Raw genomic sequence first — 26,812 nt, 5'->3', positions numbered from 1 at the left:
GAAACAATATGTGTAATATTTTGATGTACTGATTTAAATGACAAAAAGTATTTAGAATATTTTTTTTATTATGTACTCATTATTGAGGAAAATAACATATAAATAAACATTCAGTTAATCACATCAAAATAATAAAGAGGCACGCTAATAAAATAATAATAATGGAGAACGTGTGAACAAAACTTAGAATCATGTAGAAAATAAACAAATAATAAGTTGTAATACACATAACTTACGTAAAAATTGACACAGTATACTATAAATACATGGAACTGCCCTAAAAGAAAAGATGACTTATTCATTGATAATATTCTTGAGATATTGATTTTTAATTTGAGGAAATTGTCTATCAAAAATTTCAAATATTAACATTTTCTTATTAATCTTCAGAATTAATGTTTTTGAATACTTTTACATATTGGAGTACCAACCAAATTATAGTTACAAAAAGGAAGTCGAAAAGTAGTAGGGTTGTAAGATGGAATTCTGATGTACAACAAATCGATAAGAACAGTCTTACCATAAATTAAACTGTAAATAAATTTGATCTGCTGTAAATTTCTTTTTTAAGGAAAATTAAATTGGGTTTCAAAAGAATAACATCGTTGGTTAAAATATTAAATTTAAATCGGAGCCAAACGAAAACCAAAATTTGAATAACTTCAGTAGCTTAGGAGATTGTAATCAAATTCCTATTTCATATCAAAGCAGCATTTCTAAGTAGAATTTCACATACAGTAAGTTTAATATAGAACTTTACAGGTTAAAACATCTGTAAAGTTTCTTGCAGTCCATTTAATAAGACCTAAGTTCCTTCTGGCCTTTGACAAAATATTATCAACATTTTCATTAAGCAGTAATTTATTATCCATAACAATACCAAGATGTTTTGTAGTTAAAACCATTTCAGTTTTGTGATTATTATTTTTGTACTGATAAATTTTAGGTTTATTTTCTTTGAATATAGTAATGTTTTAGTTTTATTCATATTCAGAGGTAATAAATTGTTTTTAAACCATTCAGAGATGGAGTCAATATGTGCCTGTAATGTTAAATGATCCTGATAATAATGAATACTAGAAAAAATCTTAAGATCATAACATATAAAAGAAAAGGACAGTGGAAAGAATTACCAATATCATTTACATACAAGAAGCAATAAATAAATGCGGATCCAAGTTAGATCTTTGTGGGATATCAGAAGAAATATGTACATAGATGATTTACAATCCATATATCGAACCACAACTTTACGATCAAACAAATAAGAGGCAGACTAAAGTATTAAAGACTTAGGAATACCGAAAAGACAAAGCTTTTTGAGAAGAACACGATGGGAAATCTTGTCAAAAGCCTTAGTGAAACCAAAGTAAATAATAATTGTAAAAAATACATACGAATAATACCTTAACGATATTGAGTACCTACGTCATCATTACTTTTAGATCAATTTATTTATATGGGGAATTATTTTTCTGTTCTCTTTGAAATATGATTTTTACTAATCTCTTCTTCAAGTCTAGTTAGTTGTTCCTTGCTTTCTCAAATTAATTTGCATTACATATAAATTTTGTATTACTTAAATTTAAATATTACATGTTGTTAATATTCACAAAGTAAGGATCATTTAAATAGATTTCAATAATAAATCATTAAAATTAAAATGGCCCGTTTTAATTTTTGAATTTAATTTATGAAAATTATGGCCCATTTCAATATATATATATATATATATATATATATACAGATGGTGATCAGAAAAATGGAAACACCTGAACGAAATTGCAACTTACCAGATTAATATGGTGTCGGGCCACCTTTCGCCTTCAGAACAGCCTTGATGCGACGTGGGACGGAGGCATAGAGGTCGTGAATGGTAGCAAGTGGAATTTTACACCATTCCTCGTGCAGGGCATCAGTCAGTTCTGTGAGAGAGGATAAAGGTGGAAATCGTCGCCGGAGTCGTGTTTCCAAGACGGACCACAGATGTTCAATTATGTTGAGATCTGGGGATTGGGCGGGCAAGGGGAGGTGTTGAACTTCATCCTGATGTTCCTCAAATCACGCTGCAACAACGCCAGCTGTGTGAATGGGTGCATTATCATCCTGGAAGATGGCGTCATTGTCCGGGAACAACATCCGGACCATAGGATGCAAGTGGTCTCCAAAAATTGCGACATAATCGTTGGCAGTGATTCGTCCGCTAAGTGTGACCACAGGACACAATGAAAACCATGATATGGCGGCCCACAGCATCACCGAGCCACCGCCATGTTTCACAGTTGGGCGGAAACACTGCAGATCATAAGCTTCTTTGGACGTTCTCCACACATCAACACGGCCCGTGGTTGGGAATAGGGTGAAGGATGACTCATCCGACCATATCACACGTTTCCAGTCCTCAACGGTCCAAGTTGCATCGTCGCGGCACCATTTGCGGCGTGCGAAAGCGTTATGGTCCCTGATGAGCGGTTTAGCCCGTGCAACACGACCCCGTAAGTTCATGTCATGTAATTCGCGGCGGACTGTGATTGTCGAAACAGGATGGGGGAGGTGCTGATTGAGTTCTTCCGTCACTTGCTCCGCAGTGGCACGACGGTTCTGCGTGACAATGCGCTTTAATACCCGACGTGACCTGTCACTCATGATTTTCTTCCGCCCACTGTTCCGCTTCCCCGATGTGGTTTTCCCGTGTGTTGTGTAGGCCGTCATCACCTTCGATACTGTCCTACGCGACACACCTAACACAGTAGCCACTGCCGTCACACTCACTCCACATAACCGTGCACCAACAATTTGCCCTCTTTGAAAATCTGAGAGGTCTCCCATTTTACACTAACTCCGTCTGCTGCAGCCATTGGACACTGCTGTTCCACTGCGCCTGACGTAGTATGGAGACCGACCTAACACACCACCACCAGCGGTCCGGCGCTGCGGGCGCCACGACACCACTGCCAACCCATACATCTGACGTGTTGCCAACTACAGGTGTTTCCATTTTTCTTATCACCATCTGTATATATATATATATAAATCAATGGGTTAAAGAATAAAAGAGCAGCAGATATTCAGTACTGTTATATATGGGCGAAAAGACAATTTCTGTCTTATCGGTCAAACTGCTGCCCTTTATTAGGTGTTTTAAAATTTTCGTGCTGCTTTGGATCTCTGGTATAAAATTGTGATCATAAATATTTTGTTGCATGGATAATTTGAAAAAGTTTAACTTCTGTTAGAAATTGATTCATTAGCTGTTCACAGATCATGTTGGTTCACAAGTTTTGATCAAATATCAGCTGACAAAAAATCTATCGTGCACTGAGTTTACGGAAAGTAAAAAATCCTGATGAATGTCAGTAGTTCTCCTCGCTTACAAAACTACACTGTTTACCTGTTTACATAGATCTGCCCGTTGGTCGAGTGCTTAGCACGCGGACATTTAGTACACGGGTCCTGGTTCGATCGTCGGTGGGAGAACATTTGAACACATTACAGTAGTTCGGAAACGCCTTAAACTGTAGGGCCACGTCTCGTATAGCCTCTGTGCTGGAAAGGGACGTTAAACTTTCAGAAACAAAAAGAAACAACCAGTATAGCATATGATGTGTTTGTTTCCTACACTGTGCTTGTGATATTCTCTGAGTGGTTAGCAGCTGTAAACTTTGACAATGCACCATTGTTCAGCTACAGTATGTTACATACACATTAGCCGAAGACATTATGCGTGATGGAGGGCTACTCACAAAAGATAATGTTATTGTATTAGCTTCGCAAAGCTTATTGCTCTACGCGTTCACCTCCAGTGCTTGGGGTCCCTGGTTCGATCCCAGCTCGCGTCGTGTGAACTTTGTGGTGGACAAATACCGTGCTCGGGGTTCTCCCGTTTCCTCCCACTTTCTTCATTCCACCATTTCACTCATCTCTCATCATCACCGTCTCCTTTAGCCTAACCGGCATAACCGTGGGACGTAAAACTTAAAGATTCCATTTCATTTTTCATTCTTATTGCTCTACAATTATTCATCGATTAAAAAAAAAAAAAATCTCATTCAAACTGGAAAGGCACTAGTATTTATCTTAACTGTATTCCTTAGTATAACTAAATAGTAAATTAAACATTAGTAAAATTTTGACATGGCTTTAAATGTACTATTATGCAGTGGCCGCACACAAGGGAGATTTTGGGGGTTAACACCTCCCGTCCGTAAACAGGGTGTGGAAAAATAAACATTTAGTACATTAAGATTATATATACACGAAAATCACGCTTATCTGAAAGGATGAGATTCAGTCCTTGAATGAACACTTCCCTCATAATGAAATTCTGCGCGTACTACTTGCCCCATAATTGTCGATATTGACCCAATGTCATGAGAAAATTGGAAAAACTGATTGAATTAAGAGATCTTTGGTGTAAAAAGTCAGAAATAATGGCGATGGAAACTAATGTAATAGTCACATATCATCAGGCTGTAGCCGTCCATAACCTTTTGTGCACCGTAACGCTTGGGAATTGAGCTTATGATATTTGTAGTAATAATAATTATTAAATTACTATTTTAAAATGAAAGCTAGTATTCAAAATTAAATTAAGTAATCACACTGTTTTTCCAGTTTATTTTCAATTAAAGCTTCCGTATTGTCTTACGAAATTGTTGGTAATTCATGTTTCCGATGTTTATATTTAATTGTTGTATTTAAGGATATGTCATTATTTTTAGGTCGAGGTGTTGAAGTTCTCGATGGTGGAGATGGAAGGTTAGAAGAGGTTCAGAGAAGTGGAAAGGTAAATGATTTTTTAAAATATATATGTATTTTTAAATATGAAAATATTTGAATTCAGATTGATGTTATCTTGTTGTCAGTTCACTGAAAAAAAAGTATGAAGGGATGTATTATTCAGGTATATAAAAACATGGATACTTTGATATTCCGTAACTTTGTTTCTCGTACCTACGAAGTCTGGTTTGTCTAAAACCATTTGCACAATGTCCAACTATTTCTTGCACTTAAAGCATAGCTTGTAACAAATGAAAGTTTGTGAACATGCAGTGGGTTACACAATTATCTGTGTTAATTACGAACGATATAATTGAAAAGAAAGAATAAAAAAAAACGTTTAAATTAGCATCAACCTCAGGGGAAATATGTGGGCTGCTCATTAAAGATTTCCCCTGTCCTACTTACCGTTGACTGAGATAACATAATTTGATACAGACGTTAGTCCTTCTCTACATAAGAATCTCCAATGACCACACATTTTCCCCGTCGTTTTATGCATGTATGGAGACCTTGTTTGTAGAAATCCACTGATTGTTACAGAAGCCATGACTTAACCTCACAAATCAACGTATCATCGCCTTTGAAAAGCTTTTCCTTCAAAAATGACTTCATGGTTAGGAAGATGAAAGTCAGATGATACAATGTTAGGATAGTACGGAGGATGGAGAAGGATTTCATACCCGCAGGAACGTGCTTCTGTCAGGACAACATGCTAGTTGCAATCTGGGGCGTTGTCTTGAAAGATACAGACACCTTTGATTTGCATTCCACACCTCTTGATTTTGATGGAATCCCATAATTTCTGCTGCAGTGAAGTATAGTATGCCCCTCTAATTGTGATACCCTTCGACAGGAAGTCCATCTTCACTACTCCATGCTGGTCCCAAAAAAACTGTTAGCATGACCTTGCACCGTGAGGGTTTGGACTCGGGCCTTTTTTGGAGTTGGCAGTTGTTTTGTCTCGGCCTTAGTCTCTGGGTCATAGTGATGGACATGTGATTCATCCTGAATTATTAGTCTATCAAAAAAATTCTTATTGTTTTTGTGGCACAGAGTCGAAAATTCGTGGGAGCTAGTGACTCGTTCCTGCTTTTGGAAAGTGACGGTAACCAGACCGCTGCATCAGGCAGACACTTTATGCATGTACAAATGCTCATGGATTAATTTTTTCCACAGACTCCACACTTATTTTGGCATTTTCAGCTAGTTGGCTAGAAGTTAGTGATCCTCCAATATGACGGCTTTCACTTGCCCAATAATGTCTTTATCAATGGCGGACTGGGATCACACTGTATAGGGGACGTTTGTGAAACTCCGACCGTACTTTACAACACATGGGCTTCCTTACCGTAAGTTTCATTTCCGTAGGTGTTTCCTTTGGTGTGCGGCCTCTTAAGTACAGAAACTTGATAACGCTCGAGGTTCAGTTGGATCCATTCTTACATTCGTTAGTTTAGTGCCTATAATACAGAAAATATTAGAAGATAAAAAACCAAGTTTTGCTCATACCCTGTAGAGATATGTATCAATACGTATGTAAAATTTCAGTATCGTACATTAACTAACTATAACAAGGTCAGGGGAAGTGTTTAATGAACGTCCCACGTATTTTTTTCTTCTTTTGCCAATAGTAATTGATAGTTTTTTTTTCTGCTGGAACAACTTGTTTATTTTTGTACTTACATGTAGCAAATACACTATATATTGTTATTTGGTTTCTTCTAACGGTAACACTTATACTTGTAATAGTGACGCACATACTTCTATCGGTGACACATTTTCTGCGTGTAACTTTTGAATCGTAAAATACAAAACTCAAAGCTGTTACATATGAACAAAACGTGCTTTTTCTTCAGGAAATACTAAAATCAGTTTACGTGCACAAATTCAATATAAATGAGACTGAAGTGAAGGCCTAAAATTTGGCTGCCAAGAAAAAGAATTGATCCCATAACGTGATAGGATAAAAAGTTATGTTTTCTTTCTTTTCTAAATTTTATGGGAAAATTAATTCAGTCAGTGATATATATATATATATATCCTGAAAATCTGAACGTGTTTACCGCAGCCTATATAGGATAAAATGCTTAAAATGCAACGACATTTTCGATAACTTCTATATATTTTGGTATTTTGTAACGCATGGATACATACTGTCCTCGTAATAATCATGAACCTACTATAAGTTCTAAGTTAAGCATTTTACCTGAAGGTGTCAATGCTAATCTTAGAAAATACATTCTGGAAGAATATATATTATATATATATTTATAAAAGAAAGGAAAGAAAGAAGCTGACTTGGAATGAAGCTGACAGCGTTCTCCGTAGATAGACCTTGGATCTTCTATACCCTTTTTTCTGTTTATCTTCTGCATAACATCAGAATTTACGTTACATTTTGAAGAAGCACACTGACCCAGAAATGCTTGAATTTGGCATTGAAACTTGAACATACTATTAAAAAGAAACTCTGCCACCACAATTCACAATCAACACAAGCTCCAGTCACAAATTGTACCATATTTATTTATTTTAAGTTTTCTCCTTAGTCTAGTGATCTATACATAGCTTCGTTGTTGATGTAGGACGTAAATACAAATCAGTCAGTCATTTGTTTCTTTTCACTCTCTATTCTATTTTGATTGATAATGTCAAAGAATAGACTTAGACCAAAGTAGTAACAAAACAACGTATGGAAGATGTAAAATATTGCAATTTAAGTATTATATTCTTTCCTTTACATTTTCTAAAACAGCTTCTAAGCAAATTTAAGTACTGAATATGATAAAATACACTAAATACAATTTATTTTGTGTTGACGGAAGAAACACTTTTTCCGTCGTCTATGTACAGTTTCAAGGGCGTCATTCTAATATTGTGTATTGTGATATTTCGCCAGAACCTCAATGGAACTTAACTTTCATACTGAGTACAAGGTTAGGTGAGCGAGAAACTGAGGTAGTTCAATTGAATTCAGTTGCAATTTATTAATTTTTCATAGTTAAAGGCGTAATACATCGGGAAACATTCAAATACAGTTTTTAGTAGGAAGGTAGGGTATTTTAGTTTAATAATACAATAAGGTCGAGGTATTTTTAGCATAATAATTACAATAAACACTAAAGAATACCTTATCTTTTTCATTGGTTCATGTTTCAGAATAAAATTAAGACTGGTGGAAAGGTATGGATAAATGTTCTTTTTTTTTGTATCAAATTTATCATTAACACAGTTGATATTAGCATATTTGACTTTTGCTCTGAATTGTTGGGCATGCACATTTTCTTCGTAGTCTTAAATGATTTGCATTTTCTGAAAAGGAAATGCTTCGTATGGTAAAACATAAATGCATTTCATTATAAAAAAACATAAATAAACGGAAGGACTACTGTCTGACATGAACTTTCCTGTATTGGAAAGGAGATAGGTTCAAATAAATAGATTATCTTCTCATTCAGTTGAAGTAATTTTTTAAAAAATCACACACATATATATATATATATATATATATATGTGTGTGTGTGTGTGTCATGTCAGGTTTGTTCTTTGACTCCATTTATAAAATACAACAATTATATTTATTTATTTATTTATTTATTTATTTATTTATTTGTATCTGCTTGGTAGTCTCAAAGTAATGTAACAAGGTCATAGGTGTCATAAGTATTGGGTTAATATGATTCAATTGTCCGATATTACACCTGGTGGGGATACCTTCTGTAATTCAACAAATCAATGGAGTACAGTAGTGCGTACGATGTCACAAACTCAGTGCGTGTTCAGAAAATAGGCTGTGTTACTCAGTCAGTCAGAAGATAGTGTTACAGTGTATAGGGTTGTATGAACGTACACCATGGGGAACACAATAGTGAATGTTTTTCCTATACGAAAAACATCAAGAGTGCAATTTGGCGAGGAATAGCGAACGAACACACCATACACCGCCTTGTGTCAAAGACAACGTTTAAAAAATAAGGTCCAGCCACCAACCAACAGAGTGTTCTGGTAAGTTTCACAGGAACACTGTGAAATTCGACTTTCGGAAAACTGTCTACGCAATTGCAAACTAGTTAGAAATACATCATACCGCTGTCGTTCGTCGGCTTCTCACAATATGTTAGGTGGAAAAATTGGCTACATGGGTGCCATTCGCTGTCTGGCGGTGTTAAGTTCTCTGAGTATATGGAATGACCAGGAAGGTTTCCAGCATCAGATTGTCACTCTAATAAAAATAATGGATATTCTACGACAATCGTAAAGGGTCAGAGTGATTAGATCGTGATCAACGTCCAGGTGGTTTCTAAAACCACTCCGCAGAAGGTGTTGATACTGGTATCACCGCCTATGGGAGGGTGATCTCTAGCCAAAACCATTACTGTGGATCGTTACAGTACTGAATTCCATGAAATGCACCGCAAACTTGTTCCCATTGTATAGAACAATGGTCAGCAGACATGATATCCGTGTTGCATAACAATGCACTCACAGATGTGCAAACTTTCCTTGAATTGCAATATGAAACAGCTTCTCATTCATGGTATTCTCCTGACGTCTCTCCTACTGACTACCACCTAGTCCAGCATCTCGGGGTCAATTCTTGGCAAGGAAGAACAGCCCTGATGATCAGCAGGTGCAACGTGCAGTTGAGGTCGTCTTCGCATTTCAAACTCCAGACTTCTTTTATCATGGAATACAATTGTTTTCTGAGCGATGACAAAAGTGTATGACTGCAACCAGAGTCTACTTTGACTAACCACGTATTGTAATTTTCACTTTTTCTTCTTTCAAAAGTGACACACGCCAGTCAGACATACCTGTCGCACCAGCCCAATATAAACATTCTAATACAAAAAATTCGTAAAAATAATCTCTACCTGTTTCTAATACATTTACTGTGCGACATGTAATTAAATTCATTCATACTGCTTGCAGGTAGATTGTTTAGTAGGTCAATAGAAACACGCATCTAATACTTATCTCATAGCCAAAGATGACAAATGTGCTTCTATTCACATTTGTCAGAACTATTGAGTGCATATTTCAGAGAATATCGTCTACCTATAAGTGTAAGTTCACGGAATACTCTAAATTCTGTTTTTAATTAGTGTTCCATTTGTATAACTTCAGCTTACTGTAAGTACCATTGAACCCAAAAGTTTCACAACACAATGTATCACAGTATCACACTATGAATTTCTGAGAGTAGCAAGATAGGATATTTTAGTTTAATAATACAATAAGATCGATGTATTTTAGCATAATAATACAATAAACACTGAATAATACTTTATCCGTGTCATTGGTTCATGTTTCAGGATAAAGTGAAGACTGGCGGAAAGGTATGAATTATTTTTTTTTGTGTGTGTGTGTGTGTGTGTATATTAAAAAAATAACGTTAACACATATTTCTGTTTCCTTATCTATTTAGTAACTGAGGGATGATCACGCTGTGTGCATGGATCCTACACAGAATTTGACATTACAGAAAGTATTGTTTCTAGTAGAATTTTCTGATCTGTTTTATAGCTAAGTGTTTTAAGGTGCGCGAATTTTATCATTATTTGTAAAAGCTCATGAATCTTATCGTGTTTGTGATTCTTTTGCGGAACTGTATATCTTTCCACTAAAGTGATGTTGAAGTTAATAGTTTGACGTCAACATTAACTAAGGGATAAACACGATTTTATTGTCTGTTACAGAAGTCTGTACATGAATTATTATTACATTCATATCAACATTATTAGTGAAAATGTGCATTGGTGTTATCAGCTGCTATTTTTTGGTGTACATACATTTTATTAACATAATTCAATTGAATTCAGTTAAAATTTATTATTTTTCATGGTTAAAAGCGTGATACATAGGGAAACAAGTACAATTTATATTTACAGTAGCAAGATAGGGTATTTTAGTTTAATGATACAGTAAGATCGAGATATGTATTTTAGCATAGTAATACAATAAACAGTACAGAATACTTGATCCGTTTCATTGGTTCATGTTTCAGGATAAAGTGAAGATTGGTGGAAAGGTATGGACGAATGTTCTTTTTCTGTATATAAAAAAAAAGATCATTAACACAGTTGATATTAACGTATTTGACTTCTTTTAGTCTGAACTGTAGTGCATGGTTTTTAACCCATTTGCAGGAAATAAAATATGTCAATTTGAAACAATCTGATGAGTAAGTAATGATTAAAATAAGGTGATGGAGCTGAAAGGGATTGTGGAAGTATGCATCAACTCGAATACGAGTTTTGTGTTTATACTAAGTACATATTTAAGATAGTATATGTATATTACCTGTAATATATTACCGCAGATGTTGCTTACCAGAAGATACTTGAAGCATGTTTTACTTGAAAAATTTAAATTCGCATAACACTTTTAAGTATATATTTTATCATTGACATCTTTAATTTGAGTTAATTACATCTGCTTACTAATAGTAGTACTGACATGTACTAATATCCTTCTAAAAACTTTTCTTTATTACGAAAAATGAAAATTTAAATTCGTACATTTAAATTTGAATTATATTCGAAAAGTAGTATGTAGTTCACTTCATTTTGAATTAGATAACACCTTACTCTTTCTTGACTACTTTTTAACTAATTATGACGAAAGTCATTTTATAAATAATGCACACTATGGGAACACTGCGGAATGGATGATGAAATGGAGGTAAACTTTCTTTAGAAGTTTGTGGTCTGTTTTGTAAGTAGGTATTTAAGGTGCGTTAATTTTATCATTATTTGTAAAAGTTCATGATTCATATCGTGTTTGTGAGTCATTTGCGGAACTGTGATTAAAGTATATACTTTCCACTAAAAAGAAGTTTGACTTCAACATTAACTACGAGATAAACACGATTTTTTTCAAGACACAGAAGTCTGTACATAAATTATTATTGCATTCATATCAAAATTATTAGTAAAAATGTGTGTTGGTGTTATCAGCTTCTATTTTCTGGTGTACATACATTTTGTGAAGGTAATTCAATTGAATTCAGTTGAAATGTATTATTTTTCATGGTTAAAGGCGTGATAATCGGGAAACATTCAAAAACGGTTTTTATTTGCAGTAGCAAGAAGGGTAGTTTAGTTTAATAATACAATAAACAGTACAGAATACTTTATCCGTTTCATTGGTTCATGTTTCAGGATAAAGTAAAGATTGGTGGAAAGGTATGGATGAATGTTCTTTTTCTGTATAAAAAAAATGATCATTAACACAGTTGATATTAACGTATTTGACTTCTTTTAGTCTGAACTGTAGTGCATGGTTTCTAACCCATTTGCAGGAAATAAAATATGTCAATTTGAAACAATCTGATGAATAAGTAATGATTAAAATAAGGTGATGGAGCTGAAAGGAATTGTGGAAGTATGCATCAACTCGAATACGAGTTTTGTGTTTATACTAAGTACATATTTAAGATAGTATATGTAAATTACCTGTAATATATTACCGCAGATGTTGCTTACCAGAAGATATTTGAAGCATGTTTTACTTGAAAAATATCAATTCGCATAACACTTTTAAGTATATATTTTATCATTGACGAAAAATCATATTCACGAAGAAATTAAATGTCGACTAAAAGCAGGGAATTCGTGTTATTATTCAGTTCAAAATCTCTTGTCGTCGCGAATTCTATCGAGAAATCTGAAGCTTAAAATATACAAAACGATAATCATGCCTGTTGTTCTGTATGGTTGTGAAACATGGTCACTTACTCTGAGGGAAGAACATAGACTGAAAAGTATTTGAGAACAAGATTCTGAGACGAATATTCGGACCCAAGAGGAACGGGAATGGGGAATGGCGGAAACTTCATAACGAGGAACTACATAATTTATATGGTCTACCCAACATTGTTAGGGTCGTCAAGTCTAGGAGGCTTAGGTGGGCAGGTCATGTAGCTAGAATGGAAGAAAATAGAAACGCTTTCAAAGTCTTGACTGGAGGACCAATCGGAAAACGACCATTAGGAAGACCTAGGCGCAGATGGGAAGACAATGTTAAGATGGATCTCGCAGAGATTGGAATACAAAGTAGAAACTGGATGCAGTTAGCTAAGGATAGAAATCAGTGGAGAGCTTTTGTGAACGCGGCATTGAACCTCCGGGTTCCATAGGCCATAGAGTGAGTTAGTTAGTTAGTTAGTTATTTTATCATTGACATCTTTAATTTGAGTTAACTACATCTGCTTACTAATAGTAGTACTGACATGCACTAATATCCTTCTAGAAACTTTTCTTTATTACGAAAAATGAAAATTTAAATTAGTACATTTAAATTTGAATTATATTCGAAGAGTAGTATGTAGTTCACTTCATTTTGAATTAGATAACACCTTACTCTTTCTTGACTACTTTTTAGCTAATTATGGCGAAAGTCATTTTATATAACTAATTATGACGAAAGTCATTTTATAAATAATGCACACTATGGGAACACTGCGAAATGGATGATGAAATCGAGGTAAACTTTCTAGTAAAAGTTTGTGGTTTGTTTTGTAAGTAGGTATTTAAGGTGCGTTAGTTTTATCATTATTTGTAAAAGTTCACGAATCATATCGTGTTTGTGAGTAATTTGCGGAACTGTGATTAAAGTATATACTTTCCACTAAAAAGAAGTTTGACTTCAACATTAACTAAGAGATAAACACGATTTTTTTCAAGAGACAGAAGTCTGTACATGAATTATTATTACATTCATATCAAAATTATTAGTAAAAATGTGTATTGGTGTTATTAGCTTCTATTTTCTGGTGTACATACATTTTGTGAACGCAGTTCAATTGAATTCAGTTGAAACGTATTATTTTTCATGGTTAAAGGCGTGATAATCGGGAATCATTCAAAAACGGTTTTTATTTGCAGTAGCAAGATTGAATAGTTTAGCTTAATAATGCAATAAACAGTACATGTGATCCGTTTCATTGGTTCATGTTTCAGGATAAAGTGAAGACTGGTGGAAAGGTATGGATGATTATTCTTTTTTTTGTATAAAAAAAATGATCATTAACACAGTTGATATTAACGTATTTGACTTCTTTTAGTCTGAACTGTAGTGCATGGTTTCTAACTCATTTACAGGAAATAAAATATTTAATTTTGAAACAGTTTGCTGAATAAGTAATGACTGAAATAAGGTGATGGAGCAGAAAAGAATTGTGGAAGTATGCATCAACTCGAATACGTTCTTTGTGTTTATACTAGTACATATTTAAGGTAGTATCTATAAATTATCTGTAATATATATTTTTTTCAGACGCAGATGTTACTTACCAGAAGATATTTGAAGTATGTTTTACTTAATAAATTTAAATTCGCATAACACTTTTTAAGCATATATTTTATCATTGACATCTTTAATTTGAGTTAACTACTTCTGCTTACTAACAATAGTAGTAACACGCACTAATATTCTTTAAGAAACTTTAATACGAAAAAGGAAAATTTAAATTTATACATTTAAACTTGAATTATATTGGAAAAGTTGTATGTAGTCCACTTCATTTTGAACTAGATAGCACCTTACTCTTTCTTGGCTACTTTTAAACATTATGACGAGGGTCATTTCATAAATAATGCACACTATGGTAGCATGCGGAGTGGATGGTGAAATTGAGGTAAACATTTCGTCGGTGCTGAAGTCTTGAGGCAGCAGGATGTGTTCTTGTGCGCTCTCTAGTGAACGCAGTGTGGCTGTGACAAGTGTTGGAAATGGAGTCTGCAAGTATTTCGGGTAACATGTGTATTGAAGATCAGTGGGTGTACATAAAGATTGAAATTTTACGTGCAAAAACCTCGCAGAAATTCGCAGTGCCTTACGTGAAGTTTGTGGTGAGACAACAGTGGACCGTAGTACAGCTTCTTGTTTGACTTCTCGTTTCTGTAATGGTTGTGTGAGCATAAAGGATTGATGCAAGACCAGCAAGACCAAAGTCATCAGCCGATGAAGGAAGTGTGCAACTTGTGGCAGGTGCACTTGAACAAGATTTGTGTGTGACATATGAGAAATTTTCTGGTATCACAGGGACTCCATCTGCGGCAATATCCCAAATTCTAATAATTAATCTCCACGTTGAAGGTGAGGACTTCCTACGTCGCATTATTGCTATTGATGAAACGTGAATCGGATACTTTGAGCTGTAGTTGAAATCACAATCCAATGAGTGGATGGTTCCATAATCTCGAAGACCAAAAAAGTGTCACCGATCTCAATCAAAGGTTAAACAAATGATGATTTTTGCTTACGATCACCAAGGCATTATCATAACGGACAGAGTTCCTCGTGGCAAAAGTGTCCCAGCAGTCCCAGCATATGGAAGAAGAGTCATAACAGCGTATTGTTGTGAATTCCTTCTGAAATGTGCAGATATATACACAAAACCCGATCGCAGTTACTTAGGGCGAACTCATTGATTTTCCACAACACTCTGAGGGCACACCGCCAATGCTGTGCGTACAAAGCATCGCAAATACGGTTGGGAAATGTTACCTAATACTCCCTACAGTCCGCCAGACTATATGTTCCCAAGGTTGTAACAACGTATGCGTGGACGTCCAATTCCATGTCTGGAAGAGCTTTCTGCGGTCATTACTCAAACCTTTCGACAGCTTCGCAAAGATGACGTCCTTTCTGGAATACAGAAGCTACCTGGACGTTGGGATTCTGTCATTTCCAAGCAGGAAGATTATATTGAAGACCTGTAAAGAGATTCTCTCCAAACAACAAACTTGTAAGTCACAAAAAATTAGTGTGCATTATTTATGAAATGACCCTCGTAATTACTCATTTTAATTTTAAACAAAACTATTTTTCAGAGTATTGAACAAATAATAGGTTACGTGCGGAACTGTTTGAAGTTAAATCAAAGTAGTTCTCGAGTTTAATACTTCCATAAGAGTAAATTTGTTTTTTCTCATATACTTGGTACCCACTGCTATTAACGTCATGGGATATGACTGAAGGAAGATTTTTTTTAGGTTAGAATTTGATAAGGTAACTTTATTAGCTGCCTCGTTACGTTATCGTATCCTTCGTTAGTCATGTACACAACTACGTAAGATAATACAGATTTTTCTTACAGAAGAGTTAAGTTCGATTTTATCTTAACATGACTTTCGTGTGCGTTATAAAACCATTTATCATTTGGATATTAATAAAATGCTGACAATAGTAACATGAGCTGCAATGAGTCACTGATATTTTTTGACGTTCTAGTCGTACTCAAATGATGTTAATTATTTGCTGGAGAACATCGTATCCGTGGGTTTTCTCAGGGTACTCCCATTTCCTTCCACACCATCATTTCACCAATTCTTCCATCATCATTTACTTGCCTTAATCAACCGTCTCGCTTAGTCTAAAGGGCATAATCGTGGGACGTTAAACTGAAAGATTTCAGTTCATTTTTTTTTATTTCATGTTAATTGTTTAGTAGTATTTTTCTTTTATTAATGAACTAACAATATATCAGGGGGCGCGGTGGCTCAGTGGTGAGCGTTCACCTTTGGTGCATGCGGTCTCTGGTTCGATCCCAGCTCGCACCGTGTGAACTTTGTGGTGGACAAACACCGTGCTCGTGGGTTTTCTCGGGGTTTTCCCGTTTCATCCCACTTTCTTGATTCCACCATTTCAGTCATTTCTCTTCTCCACCGTCTCCTTTAGCCTTACCGGCGTAACCGTGTGACGTAAAACTCAAATATTTATTTTCAGTTTTTAAGAATATATCAATGTTAAATACAGAGAAAAAAGTTGTACATGAAAATTCATAATATGAAGTTGTCTAAAAAGTACCGGTACCTTGAAGGTGGAAATTGACAATAAATTTATTGTGGTTTACAATACAAAATCACATATGCACCATTTTGGTCGATGATATGCCATTTTTCTGATAACACCATAATCTCTTCGTTATAGAATTTCCTTGGTTTCAGATCAAGAAAACTGTGATTCGTGGCTTTCACAGGCCTCTATTGAAACTAACTTAACACCATTCAGAGAGAAAAAAAAAAGATAGTCTGATGGTGCCAGGTCTGAGCTGTACGATGGATGCATTTAAAACTTCCTAGCCAAGTTCTCTCAAGTTCTTACGGGTTGTTAAAGATGTATGCAGTCTGGCGTTGTTAACGTGTCAGCAAGACCTTTGTGTTGACCATTTTGGGCTGCTTATTTTGACATCCCGAGGGTGCAGTCGCACTAATTGTCAGTATTGCAGGTCCGAGTCTATAATTCTGTCCGCGATGCAGCTCGTGATAACGGGTAACATTCATAAGTCCTAAACGGCACAAGACCTAAACGCCATAATATAGGCATTGGACCTAAATTTTAGGTCTTGTGCCGTTTAGGACTAGTATCGCAAATTGATTTTTAGGTCTTGTGCCGTTTAGGGCTTGTGCCTTTTTCATTCACCTGCTTTAGTTCTGAAATTCGCCACCACCACGCGAAATTGAGACGATGCAGTAACTAGTCGGCAGTAATGTTACGAACGTAGCTAATTCCAACGGTAACAGTTATATTTCTACTATTAAAATTATTATTATCATTATCTGTTCTGCAGTTATACATGAATTACATTATATAACCTATTTCATTCTAAGAATTAATTATATAATTGATTAAGAAATTCGTTTCTTTCAAATGGAGATACGAGAATCCCATGACGAATTCCTAAAAAAGAATTAAAATAAAAATGTTTAAAAATCATATTTTACCAGACTTTCCTGAATTCAAGCAAGCATTCAGAATTTCAATATATATACTCTGTGGAGTGTATTTTATTAAAAGTAGGACAAAAGCTCACTGTAACTTTCCAAAGGTAGGACAAAAGCCCACCAAAGTTTGCTTAATAGGGCAAAAGCCAACCAAAGTTTGCTTAATAGGACAAAAGCCCACTAGATATTTCACAAGTGAACACTAAATACCACTATATATATTAAGAACTCAGACAGTTACTATATTTTACAGTGGGTTTTGATAGAGTTGATATGTATAAGCCAGAAGAAGATCAAAGAAGATCAACAAATAACGCTAAATGACTAATGTAATATGCAACACAATACGTTTGAGGAAACCAATACATAGTCATTTAGGGGTGTAGCCTGCAAACTTTTCTAGGGAAGTAGGCTTTTTAACATATTAAAAGGAAACCAAAGGTATATTTCCAAATTACGAAAGCTTCAATAAGACAGTAAATATTTACATATTACACACGTATGTAAATACATATTATTATTATTATTATTATTATTATTATTATTATTATTATTATTATTATTATTATTATTATTATTATTATTATATTTGCAGTTTGTTACCTTTATGAAATCTTGATCTTGACAATGCGTAAATTTAAAACTACACCTTGTGGGGAATGTACGAATAAGTTGTTAAAAAGAAATCGGAAACTGTTCATGAAATTCAATGAGTTTGACTATGTTTATCTTCTGTACTCTTATATAAAAGAGTTAAGATAAATGACTTTCTGGGCATACTACTACAAGTAGAGTCTTAAATTTTAATTTTAAAAAATCGTTTTCTTATAAAAGCAGGATATGTTATTTTTGGAAATGCGTATCGTAAAAAAGGTGGGGTAAGATTTTTTGAAGAGTATTGTATCTCGTAAATCTTTGAAGCTAGTAAAATGAAACTTGGCATATAAACTTTCCACTGAAGAAAGAAAGAAAAAAACTGAAAATTCAACAAACAAGGGAAAGAACAAAGGGTGAACTTTCTTTAATGTTCGAATTTCTCATTACTTATTCAGAAAATACTTATAAAGTAAAGAAGGATTTGCTTAGACTGGATGCGTGAAACGATATTTCAACTTTTAACTAAAAGTAATAAAATATATGTTTCAGCGTCTTGAAAATTACATTTCTAAGAGGGAAGGAGGGTCTATTTGTATAGTATTAAAATTACCTACTGCAATAAGATTTGGAAAAAAAAAAATCCTTTAGGTCTGGGTTCGTCCAGTTAAGCAAATGGGAGTACAAAGTGGATGATTAATTAGGTTCTTTAATTATTGTAACATGTTGACGTAGTTTAGGTTTTTTTTTTTTTCGTTTCTTTCACATTCTATTATAAACATTATTAATTCGCTGTAATTATTAAACACTGACTAACCCCCACTTGGGGGGCAAGAGTTTGTTTTGGGTGTTAAGCCATCATTTGCCGTCTGTGACATAACCTTTGATTTAAACTTCACGTACAGTAAAGACTCAGGTCTCGAAAATTTAGCCTGTATTATTATTATCATAAAACTAATATTATGATTATTATTATTATTAATAATAATAGTTAATCCCAACGGTAACAGCTATGTTAGTATTACTAAAACTATTGTTAATAATGGTAACGAGTAAAGAGTAGTTAATTACGAGTATGACAACTATTTGCTACGGAAAGAGTTGAATATGATAAATATAAGTGTGAAAATAATTGACTTCAAATCAGCACAAAGAAAGCAAAATTTATGACGTATATAACTAAAACACAACATTATGTTACTAATACGAGGGCAGTGGTGTGGAAATGGAAAAAAAAACAGACATTATGAAAGATCTGGGAATCACATTTGATAGGTAGTTAATATTTTTGTCGCCACACAAATGCTATCATGCAAACAGCAATAAAAAACAATAGGCCTTATTTATTTATTATTTCAGAACGATAGAATATGTATATATACAAATTACTTGTAAGAATTAAGCTAGAATCTGGTTCTGTAGTATGAAACAGTGTATCTAAAACTTTGACTAACAGATTGACAGTATTCTTGGCACGGACGCGATGGTAGCACCACAAGGGATTTTTAGGTCTTGTGCCATTTAGGTCTTATGCAGTTTAGGGCTTGTGCCGCGAAATGATTTTTAGGTCTTGTGCCGTTTAAGACTTGTTCCGTTTAGGACTAGTGCCGCGTCTCCGTGATAACACGATGCCCTTCCAGTACTACCAAAAATACAACATAATTATTTTGGGCGTCAGTGTTGTCTATGCTACTGTGGAGCTTCTTCTCATTTTGAGCATGATATTTGTCGCATATTGTTGTCATACGTTATCTACTTTTCATCACACGTTATCAACCGCTTCAGAAAAGGCTCAAGCTCTTTACGTTTCAATACAGATTCATAGATAGAAATTGGATCAAGTCGGTTTTTTAGTCAGATCATTAGTCTCTCAAACGTCCAGCTTTTTTTACCCAGCTTTCTTCAAGTGGTTTAATACTGTTTAGTGATATATCAGGGTTCCCACTCGTCCTGGAAATCCTGGAAAACGTGGAAATGTCCTTGAATCGATTTTGTCCTGGAAATGTCCTTAAATGCATTTCTGTCCTTGAAACTTACAGAAATACTGAATGTCAATTTTTTCATAATTATAATGAAGATTTTGATTGATATTTTTGTTTGCTATTCCTGTTTTTGTGCTGAATAATAATTTGTCATGATCCTGCATGCGTAGGTGGTTGGTGGGCTTTCTTTCTCTGAACAGAGGGATTGGCTGGGAGAAATTCTCACTTCTTCTTTCATCCACTAGTCTATCAACCCATTCTTGGATGCTGTCTTTACTAGTACTATCCTCCAGAAACTGTGCTTTGTACCAGTATCAATCCTCCATAGTCAGTCTACTTTTGCAACAGTATTTAAATCTTCAGTAAAATTTCATATGAATGCTATTTGTGACAAGGTTATATCTAGGTGAAACTCAATTCCTTGCTATGCCAAAGAAACTTTACGTTTTCCTGGGTTGTTTAAGTTGTTTAAATTAGGATTTGTTAAAACGTAGTGAGTTCTCTAATATTTATTTGTATGTTGAACCCTGAGAGGCTGGATTGTTTTTACACAAAACTGCTGGGTGGTTTGGAAGAATTTAAACATTTGTTGTTAATCATAAAGAAGCTTCTGGTTTTGTCTCATGGGCAGGTTGAGCGAGACTATAGCATAAATAAAGATCTGTTTGTTGAAAATATGAAGGAGAAATCATTGGTCGGTTTGAGATTGGTGAGCAGTAACATTTCCCACAAAGGCCTTCCTTCAATCAACATCACGAAAGAAATGCTGCATCATGTCTTCCATGCAAGGCAGCGCTATATGGCAGATCTGGAGAAAATAAGAACTACTGAAAGAGAAAGTCAAGCGCAGAGCAAGAGGATACAGATAAGTGAAAATGTACAGCAGCTGCAGAGAAAGGAAAGGAAATTGATGGAAACAAGTGAAGCTTTGGAGACTGAAGCAAAAGCAAACCAGCTTGCACATAAAGGAGAGCGGAAGTCTTGCTTTACTTTATTGACAAAGTCAAATGCTATCCGTAGAGCAGCTTCGCCAAAGAGGAAAGAGATTATGTCTATAGATGAGGAAATCACATGACTCCATATTCAGTTGAAAAACTTCTAATATAATTCCTTTTTTCCCATAATTATATCTGCCACATTGTCACGCAATGAAGATGCCATGTACGAAAAATAGATTTTTCTTCTTTGTAAATTTGTTCGGTGCACAATTAAAATGTCATGTAGAAAGAATGAAAATACATGTGTTGGATGTGGGTGGATCGGGTGGCTATAAGGGGAATTGGGACGCCACAATAAAAATAAAACAAAATTAAAAAAAAAAAAAAATACGTTCCGCTTTGTGTATTTAATACTGTACTTGCATTAATATTCACTGTACTTTTCTTTTCACTGTTGAGAGTTTTGAACCTACAGTTGTAATCCTGTTTCGAAGTCCTGGAAATTTTGGGGGAAAAGAAAGTGGGAACCCTGATATATGTTTATGTCGTTGGCGATGTCATAACTGGTTACGTGCCGGTCTTGCCCGACTTTTGCCAGAATATGAATCACTTCTTCTGTGATTGATCACCCACTGCGAATAGCATCTTAGGCATCGAAATTTCCAGAACGAAAATGACTAAATCATCATTGGTTATTTCCTTTGATAACATATTTTGCCTGTAAACAGCACATTTCTATAGGACTCTGCGCAGCCTTTGCGTCTTTATGGAAATGGAAGTGTAAAATGTACTGCAATTTTGCGAACTAGATCACTTGTCTTAACTTCACGATACCTTACGTCTGATTACAGGAATTCTATCTCTTCTTGCACATCTATTAGCCTCAACTGTCAACTCTCAAGTGACATTAGGCCAGACCCGCTGCTGCTCATGTACCCTGAGATTTGGAACACTAATGCTAACTCATGAGCAAAATGATCATTACTTTTTCAACTAGCTGGTAACTAATAATTTAGCTTATCTGAAATTCAGAAAATTGGAGTAAATACAATTGACAGTGTTCGAATCAGATTGTAAAGGTGTTTCTGGTAAGAAATGAAGTATTGGAAATGACATAGTAAGTAAAATGTGCTCAATCTAAATAATAATAATAATAATAATAAAGTTCAATGTCATTTTATATTTATTCATTAATTGTTCCACGTTTTGCAAGATCACATGTTAAGATGCCTTTCTTTTTAATAGTTAACGAATTTCACAGTAGTAGAGGAAGCATATTTAAATTTGTGAACAAAAAGAAGAAAACTTTGTGAGTGTAGTAACAATAAAAAGTCTGCTTCTTTCTTATAAGTGCGAGGTACAGTGTTTTTTTCTAATTCCAACAAAAATTGTGAAAAACCCTGTATATGGAGTACTCAAGCTTGCTCCCTCATTTCTTTCAACTACATATTGTGATCACACGCTTCGTATCATTTTTTTTTTTCTCTAGCATGCATGGCAGACATGCAGACGTAAAATTAAAATTCTACTCCTTTAAAGATAATGTAAGAAGAGTTCTAATTAACTTAGCAGGTTTCAATTGGGAATTTAGCATCTTTATAGCTCATTCGACCTAATACACTAATAATAACCATCTTCTTCCAGGTGAAATAACATTTTTAAATTATAGTTGAAAGGTCGGTCGGTTAGTGCTGCTGAGTATGAAGAACATATATATTCTTTCTTTATTTTACAATATTTTAAATAGATATGCTCATCTATTTGTCTTCTTAAATCTTTTCAGAAAAGTGATTACGGAAAAGGTGATGGAAGAAGCAGAAGACGAAGTAGAAGTCGTTCTTTAAGTTCAAGGAGTGAAGAACGACAAAATAGGCGAGTGAGCCCAGGAAGGGAAGATTGGGAAGACGATCGAGAGCTGAGAAGATCGCGGTACGAACGCAGTTCTAGGGATAGGAACTCTGACAGAAAATACGAAGAGAGTAGACGAAGAGCTGACGATAATAGACATGATAATGTAGATAGTAGAAAAACTAACGGCAGACGATATGATGACTATGACCGAGATGGACGAAACCGAACAAGAGGTGAAAAGATGAATGATTTTGATCGAAGTGGACGAAGAGAGAGATATAAAGAGGAAAAGAAAAATGACGATAAAAGATACGATGATTATGAACGGGATTCTAAAAGAGAAAGAGAAAGAGGATATAGAAAATATGAAGAAGATTCAAGAAGGAATCGAGATAGGGAGGATGATAAAGATAGGAGAGGAAGAGGAAGAGATGAAGAGGGTAGAAGTAGAGGGAAGGATACTAAAGAGAATGAGGAAAGAGAACGAAAAGAAAAGAAAGAGGAAAAACACCATGAGGATGAAGATCGGAACAAAAAAGAGAAGATTAAAGATGAAAAAAGAAAAGATGATAAAGGATCTCTAAAAGAGAAGCACAAAAGTAAAGAACCCAAGAAGAAGACTGAAGACAAGAAAGTAAAAGCAGAGAAGAGTAATGTTGATATTAAGCACAGTTCAAAACTGGAATCGAACAACGAAGATGGCAGCTATAGACGAAGTACTGAAGCATCTAGACAACAGGATATTAATATAAGCAAACCAGGAACAAATCCAGAGTACGAACGCCAAGAGACTGAAATCAGAAACGTTCCTGAACCTTTAATTTCCGAGAGAGCTCCCGATGGAGAACTTGAGAAGAATCTAGAAAGAACAGAAACAGGAAATGTAATCAAAGATTCGGGAAATTACTACAGGGAGGATAGCATAGAGAAAGAGCTAGAGAAAGCTTTAGATCGCAATAAGGATAAGTTGGTATCAAAGCGCCGAAGTGTGGACAGTGTAAGAGAAAGAAGTATTGAACAACAAAGGGAACGAAGTCAGGATAGCCAGAGGGAGAGGAGTTTAGATAAAGGAAGAAGTAGAAGTACCGAGAAAGCACGGGATAGAAGTGCAAGTGTTCAACAGAGAGAAAGAAGTATAGATGTTCAACAGAGAGAAAGAAGTATAGACAAGGCGAGGGAAGAGAGAAGTTCAGAGAGGGTACGCGCCGTACGTCAGGAAGAGAAAAAGGTTGAAAGTACAGCAGAGGAAACGTGGAAACCTCATGACGACAAAGAGGGAAGTGTGGCTTCTGATGATAGAATGAAAAAGACTGCATTGAAAAGAAAGAAGAAGACCGAAAGCGTAATTGACAAGAAAAGACGACGAACTGTGAGTGTAACTTCTAGTGATAGTGACAGTAGCAGTTCCAGCAGTGAATCCTCATCAGAGAGTACATCACCTGAAAGAAAATCGCGACGGAAGAAGAGAAAGAAGAAAGTAATCAGTAGCAAGCGACGTAAAAAGATACCAGGAAAGAAGAAGAAATCTAGACGGAGAAGCGAGAGTGATAGTTCATCAGAAAGTTCGTCAGCAGAGAGTGACTCATCCGCTGAGCGAAAACGACGACGAAAGAAGAAGAAGAAAGTCGAAACGTCTTCTGACGATGATAGTAGCTCAAGTTATGAAGTTAGAAAAGTGAAAAGGAAGAAAAAACATAAACGAAAAGCATCGACGTCAGAGTCTGATAGTGATGAAGAATCGTCATCAAGTGATTCAGAGGTAGTGAGAAAATCGTTGAAAAAGAAAAGGAAAAAGGACGGTTCAGTGTCAAAGAAATTGAAGAAAAAGAAGAAGAAGAAGAGCAGTGGGTCTTCCAAGAAAAAGCGAAAGAGTGTAAGTGAATCAGACAGTGATGAGGCATCTAGTAAAAGTGGTACCGATTCCGAAGCTAGCGTGAAAAGAAAGAAGAAAACACCAGTACCCCACAAGAAGAACAGAAAAATTTCGAAAGAGAATGAAACAATGTCATCAGGTAGCAATTGAAAAACCTATTACTACTTAATGCATTTTCATAAAAGAAGGAAAAAAAAAAATACACATGTCCTGTACTTAATTCCAATCTTTCACTTCTCTTTTTCTTTATATACTTACTGAACAAAAACTGGTTTTGGGTATGGCGCTGACACTCCATAATTGTCGTCCTGTATACTATATATAGTATATGAAGCCATTTTTCTGGAAATTTATAAAAACCTATGACATAAAATGATTTGTAAGAATTTTATGAATTTTGCTGTAATTGCACAATTATTCTCGTAATGTAATGTTCAACGAGTACTTTTCTCGTTGGTAAATATAGTCATGTGAGAAGGCGAGGAATGTTGTATCTTAAAGTTTTCATGCCATGTGTAAATAGCTAACCGACGAAGTATAAAGCTTTTCACTTCAATATGCTGTTCTGATTTAAAAGAAAAAAGGAGTAAAACAAAGGTTATGTTTGTTTATTTGATGTAAACTTTAAAATTGCAAGTAAAATGTCTTTGATGACAGTTCATATCAAAAGACAACAAACTGTTGATTGTAATTCATTTAAACCCACCAGGAAGATACTGAATAAACCATTTTGTAGATATTTTTTGTTTTTTACTGTTTTAGCAACACTGACATACTTTGTGGCCCTAAAGGAGGTATACAGTCCCGTACTAATCTATTCATGGCATGTTATATCATTTATTTATTTTTATCCATATAGGTTCATTTAGTTTCTTCATTATTTGTAATTAATTTATTTTCACTTAAACCTTAAGCTCTGAAAAAATCGAAGCAATTAAGTTCATTAACTTAATCAAGTAAAACGTCATGCTTAATCGATGCAGGTCTGTATACCTACTTTTGGACCACTCTGTAGTTTCTTGCTACTGATTATACGAGGGTCATTCGGAAAGTAAAGAACGTTTTGCGCTAGCGCGTGCGCGTGTTCCCCCATCCCCGCTGCCGCTGGGTTATTGACCTGGGAATGCTTTAGCCTCAGTCTGGCACCAGCTGCGATCCGCTACGGTCCGTTATTGCTTCGCTGTGCGACTGTAAAATGTGCGATACAATTACTGCTCCCGCCAAATGTAAGGTTCGTAGTGTGATAAGATTTTTGAATGCAAGAAAAGTGCGTCCGATAGAAATTTATAGACAAATCACTGAGGTGTATAGAAATGTAATGAATGAAGCATCAGTTCGTAAGTGGTGCATTATGTTTAATGACGGACGGACGAATGTGCACGATGAGGAACGCTCGGGCCGGCCTTCTGTTGTGACTGACGAACTCAAAGGAAGAATTGAGCGGAAAATTCAAGAGGATAGGCGATTCCCAAAGTTGAAAGACTTTTTGGGTGGAAGCCACTACGGCAGTGATGATGAACTTAAGGAAGCTGTTAGTGATTGGTTCAACAGTTTGGCGACAACTGTGTATGCCGAAGGCATAGAAAAACTTGTACCACGGTATGACAAGTGTTTAAATTTACACGGCGACTATGTCGAAAAGTAACTTAAGTATCACATAGTATGTAACACAAATTTCGCCTTTGTATATCAGTTATTAAAGTGTTTATACAAAAACGTTCTTTACTTTCTGAATGACCCTCGTACGTTTGATGTTCGATGAGAGACATATAAATATGATACAACGTTACTTATAGATCCAGTTTGAGATAGCCCTGCTCTTGGAAAGAACAGCGTAACCGCATTTCGAATTGATGTATATCTTTCAGTGTGCTTTTGGAATAAAGCCACTATGAATCACATGAACATGTCTCAACGGCTTTATTGTTGGCAGTGAATGCTTAACGGAAGCTCTGATACAGTACTCCAGATCAATTATCTGCTATCTTTGATTATGTGGTAACTGATGTGCAATATCAGTTAATCCTAGTAACAACATGCCAATGCAAGCTTTTATAGCAG

General features: G+C 35.2%; 1 protein-coding gene across 10 annotated transcripts in view; it reads left to right on the top strand.

Annotated features, from left to right (window-relative positions):
• The window catches only part of LOC145662848 (uncharacterized), a 173,109-nt gene extending 147,619 nt beyond the window's left edge, over positions 1-25,490 (top strand). For 3 of the 10 annotated variants that reach the window (XM_081728767.1, XM_081728768.1, XM_081728777.1), the window contains 6 exons: positions 4,722-4,786; positions 7,942-7,965; positions 10,098-10,121; positions 10,790-10,813; positions 13,746-13,769; positions 22,811-25,490. In XM_081728767.1, coding sequence (XP_081584893.1) covers positions 4,722-4,786; positions 7,942-7,965; positions 10,098-10,121; positions 10,790-10,813; positions 13,746-13,769; positions 22,811-24,901 — 2,252 coding nt within the window. In that variant the 3' untranslated portion in view covers positions 24,902-25,490. The remainder of the gene's footprint in view (positions 1-4,721; positions 4,787-7,941; positions 7,966-10,097; positions 10,122-10,789; positions 10,814-13,745; positions 13,770-22,810) is intronic. The other 7 variants (XM_081728769.1, XM_081728770.1, XM_081728771.1 and 4 more) reach the window with 7 other exon arrangements.
• Positions 25,491-26,812: the final 1,322 nt, after the last annotated feature.

This window comes from Thermobia domestica, chromosome 10 (genome assembly GCF_964235325.1).
Source record: "Thermobia domestica chromosome 10, izTheDome1.hap1.1, whole genome shotgun sequence".
Taxonomy (NCBI): domain Eukaryota; kingdom Metazoa; phylum Arthropoda; class Insecta; order Zygentoma; family Lepismatidae; genus Thermobia; species Thermobia domestica.
This window is presented reverse-complemented; position numbering and strand designations above follow the sequence as displayed.